This window comes from Limulus polyphemus, unplaced genomic scaffold (assembly GCF_000517525.1).
Source record: "Limulus polyphemus unplaced genomic scaffold, Limulus_polyphemus-2.1.2 Scaffold6536, whole genome shotgun sequence".
Classification (NCBI taxonomy): domain Eukaryota; kingdom Metazoa; phylum Arthropoda; class Merostomata; order Xiphosura; family Limulidae; genus Limulus; species Limulus polyphemus.
Genome location: NW_013672146.1, coordinates 42504 through 47149, shown reverse-complemented (window position 1 = coordinate 47149; position 4646 = coordinate 42504). Strand labels below are relative to the sequence as shown.

The following is a 4646-nucleotide window of genomic DNA, read 5'->3' as shown; positions in this document are numbered from 1 at the left end:
CTGTACATTTAATTAAGTTATTGTTAATTGTTTATTGGTTTAATGTAAGTGGCTATTGTTCGGGACGAACAATACTAAGGAAGGGGCAGTGTTGCGAGAGCGGGGGTCACGTGATGCTAGTAGCACGTCATATTCTCGAACGTTCACGTCCCTTCCTGAAGTCTCGAGAGGCTACTAGATATGCGGTAGTCTTGTATATATAAGCTGCCATGAATTGACAGCAACAATGTGTGTAATTGACAGTTGAGTTGAGCACGTGAGACGTTCGTTGTGATTTATAGTGTTTGTTATAGCGCGACTGTGGAAATTAAGTGTATTGCAAAGTTGTATTCAGAAAGAATAAACCAGTTTTATTTAAGAAACGACTTGTATCGGTAAAGTTTCTTCTGAAAGAATTTTTACGGAAAATTAACTAACGACCAGAGACGTAACATGTATTCATCCACCAGTTGAGTACTTTTGATCTTGATATTTATGACCATGATTCTGATGCTTCCTAGTGGCTCAGCATAAGTATGCAGGCTTATAACACTAAAAATTTGGGTTTGATACCTGTGGTGGTCATAGCACAGATGGCTCATTGTGTAGCTTTGTGCTTAACAAATGAGAATAATTTATCCTTATTAATATGTCCAATATGATATGATTTATGTATTTTCACAAAATTTGGTAAGCTTTCAGTGAACATTATAAGAAAACATTTGTACAGAAAAAATCAGAATTTCTAATGAAGTATTTTTGCTAAAAATTAATGATTCAATAAAGAAAGATGAGTGTTGAGTACTCGACGTTTTTTCATTTCTTTTATCAAAAACATTACATGCAAATTAACATAACAAATTAAAATTAACAAAATAGATAGACAGATATTAACTTTTTTTATTTTACTTCTCTTGCCAGTTGCCATTTAGTTGATCAAACCTGAGAATTTGAAAAAGCACTGTAAAGTGTATGATGCTGGTAATATAGATAACACATTACAGACAAGACTGACAAACTTTGTAACAAATCGTTGGTAAAACTTCTGTATCTAGATATATATCATATTGCAGCATCAATAGCTATATACTTATTGTATTGACTACTATGATGAGATATGCACCCCTAATATATATATATATATATACTACATTATTTACAACAATGCTACTTAATGATTTGGTATTGGTGATAAATTCGTTAATAAATCCATTTATTGATTTACATATAAAAGTAGAAAATCAAATTTTTATTGCTAATGATTTTATAAACATATTTGGTTTTTGCTTGTAAAATAATTATATTCATTTTGATAAATACATTTATAAACAAACAATAGGTATACTGATGGGGTATAATTATTCAAGTTTTGTTGCTAATCTATATCTCTATTAATATGAAAATAAATTTCTAAATAATTTTACAAATCCAGAATTATTTTTCTTAACATATAGATATACTGATGATTTAATTAGTATAAATAAACCAGTAATAAGTAATTATACTGGTAGCATTTATCCTACAGTTCTGCAGGTTGAGAATATTTTTATATCAAATATTGAAGCATATTATTTAGATTTAAAATTTAAGAAAATTAATAATTATAGTAATATTAATATTTATGATAGAGAAATGGTTTCACATTTATATGGACTTCGGTCTCCAAATAGTAATGTACCAACAAATGCCAAACAGAGTATTATATATTCACAGCTTCTTAGATATTGTAAAATTTGTAGCAATATACAATTTTTAGCATCTAATATTACTATAAAAACTGTAATTCTTTATGGCTTTGATAGAAAAACCTTAATCAAATATTTTAAATTATTTTTTATAATAAATATAAAAAATATTTACATAAATTTTAAAAATGGCATAAATAAAATTATAGCATATACAATGGAAAATAATTTTAAAATTTATTGGAAATTAACTAATTAGAATTGTTTATTTGGACAATTTTGTATCTTATATTGGTGGACTAATGTAGTTGTGTCATCTTCTGTGTATAAGACCTACTACTGTGTAGATCTCTTTAGAACCACTGAAGATACAGATAGTAGCATGGAAGGGTGGAAGCTTAGTATAGTAGTACTTTAACATCTTGGCATTTATGTCCAAATATTATATTTGGATTGCTAAGTTCAAAGACAGTTTTGCTGTCCCCCCCCCCCATTAAAGTATAGTATTACAATTATTTTTGTTCTTAATTTTTTCCTATTTTTTGTGAACATCCACCTTCCTTTTCCTGGCTGCAGACAGCAAAAGGTTCTAACGATCTGTTACATTGTGGGCTTGAGCACCCACATCTACTTCTTTTCTTTTCTTTTTGTAAGCATGTGAGGCTGGTGAAATTGAGGTTGAACCAAGAAGATGGTGCACTGCCAGCACAATTTGGGTGTTACTTATGCCAGTATCTCAAAGAACCACAGCACATTACATAATAACCCACCTTATGATTTGTGCCCTAGTGTTGGACATTTATTATGTGGTTGCATTTTTATTTTTAAAGTATATTTTTTTGTTTTATATTTCTATTTTTCTCTACAAATTGAAATTTAATTATGTATATATATAAAGAGTACCCATTTAGCAGGAGCATAATTCACAAATACCTTCAAAAGCCTTGTCATCAGTCTATAAGCAGTGAAAACTGAAAGGTAGTATGTCTGCTACTAGGAAAATTTGTATGGACACTAATATTTGGTGAATGGCTGAGAGAAAAAGATGATTGGACAGTCTTGTAAACAACAACAGGCATTAGACTCTGTCTTGAGTGAACAATTATTTAAATGGTTTAACAATCTTCAACCTTACCCTTCAAAGATTTACAAGATGGCATCAAGCAATAAACCTGAAGTCAATGTAGCTGAGATGAAACAAAAATGACTGGAGGTATACAATGTGGTCTGATGAGTTCCATTTCACTCTTCTCTTTTTTAAAATTTACAGAAAATTACACAAGGTTCTTGACTTTGATTGTGTTGTGATAACAGTACAAGCTGTTTTGGGTGGTGTAATAATGTGAGTAATGTTCTTTTGGCATGAGGTGTATCTTTTGGTTTTTTTATCAGGATAAATAACATCCAAAATGTATTTAAATGTCATTACTGATTACTGACACCACTTTGCATTCTTGTGGACAAGGAGTATTCCCAAATGATAAAGCAACAATTCACTTTGGTTCAAAAAGAACAAAAGTGACTTCAGTAATTTTCCTTAATTAACAAAATTACCAGGTTTGAGCACCTTTTGTTGAACTTGAATTTTGTATTTATCATGGTATTTCTGTAAACCAGTTGCAGACCCACACCTCATCTAATGGTCAATAATAAAAAAAAAAAGATATCTTCCAGCATCTTTTGGATCTATTGCATGCTGAATCCTAGCTTTTATAGTGGAGAAAAGTGGTACAACCCAATATATGGTGGAGGTCTTCATAAAGTGGTCTTATAATGCATATTTATAAGTTTAATTAGTGCATCGAAAACAAGATTTCAAAAGCAATAAATTTGAAACAGTAGTATTTTCTAGTGGTTTGTAAAGTATTTAAAGTGTCCACCTTTAACTGCTACCCAACACAGGCCTTGTTATTGTTTTTCTTTTATAAACAATTTTACTGGATTCTGTATGGTAAAAATCAAAGATTATATAATCTAAATTTAAAAACTGTTTATTTGAATCCTGCTTCACTATTATAGAGGTTATTGCTTAGAAAGTAAAAAAAAACTAATAAATGTCAAATAACTTGTGAGCTAATAGAATTCCTTCCAAGAAACTAGAAGTTTGTTGATTGTTTCAGGATATCTACCATGAGGAGTACCAATGTGTTGCTGTAATGTTTGCATCCATCCCAAACTACATGGTCTTTGACACAGCAAATTATGGATATCAAGAAGGACCAAATTGTCTTCAGTTGCTCAACAAGATCATCTGTAACTTTGATAAGGTTTGATATTACCTTTCACTATGAAGTAATTATTTATTAAGTATTAAAAACCTTTGTATCTCTTGTATACCTTAATTAACTGTACACATAAAAGAAAGCTATAGTTCTTTTTCCAAATCCAAGAGATACAATGATTTTGAATTATATATATATATATAATAGTCGGATGTTGGTGTACTTTGGTGACAGATTTTCTTGTAGGCAGATTTTGTTAAACAAGACCGATGTCTGTAGGTTTACTTTCTTCTTAGAATTCTTCTCAAGAAGTCGATAAACCGTCTTAACGTTGTTAGAACAACGGGTAAAAGTTGTAGCTAGTGATGAGTTGGCCGACGAGTTTCGAATGCATTCTGCATCCATTATCAAGGCTGAGTGTTGTGTGAATTGTGATTACTGTTGGCGGATATTTATAGGTATTGGTAAGCAGGTGGTGGTATCTAGCTCGTGGAAGGTGTTAATTGGTGGAGTGTTGTATTGTGGCTTGGGGGTTTCTCGCCAAGAAGTAGCAGTGTGCGTGCTGTTCCTGTCGCTTGTTTGTTGATTATGGGAGTTTGCTGTAGGATTTTTATTGCTTCGTGTATTTGAAGAGTTAAGACGGCTTATCGACTTCTTGAGAAGAATTCTAAGAAGAAAGTAAACCTACAGACATCGGTCTTGTTTAACAAAATCTGCCTACAAGAAAATCTGTCACCAAAGTATACCAACATCCGACTAC

The 4646-nt window shown here is 31.2% G+C and overlaps 1 protein-coding gene across 1 annotated transcript in view; it reads left to right on the top strand.

Annotated features, from left to right (window-relative positions):
* The first annotated feature begins 3731 nt into the window (after positions 1 to 3731).
* Positions 3732 to 4646, top strand: part of LOC106473828 (adenylate cyclase type 2-like) — a 12100-nt gene continuing 11185 nt past the window's right edge. Inside the window, exon 1 of the mRNA XM_013934502.2 lies at positions 3732 to 3931. Within this exon, the coding sequence (XP_013789956.2) occupies positions 3821 to 3931 (111 nt within the window). The 5' untranslated portion in view covers positions 3732 to 3820. The remainder of the gene's footprint in view (positions 3932 to 4646) is intronic.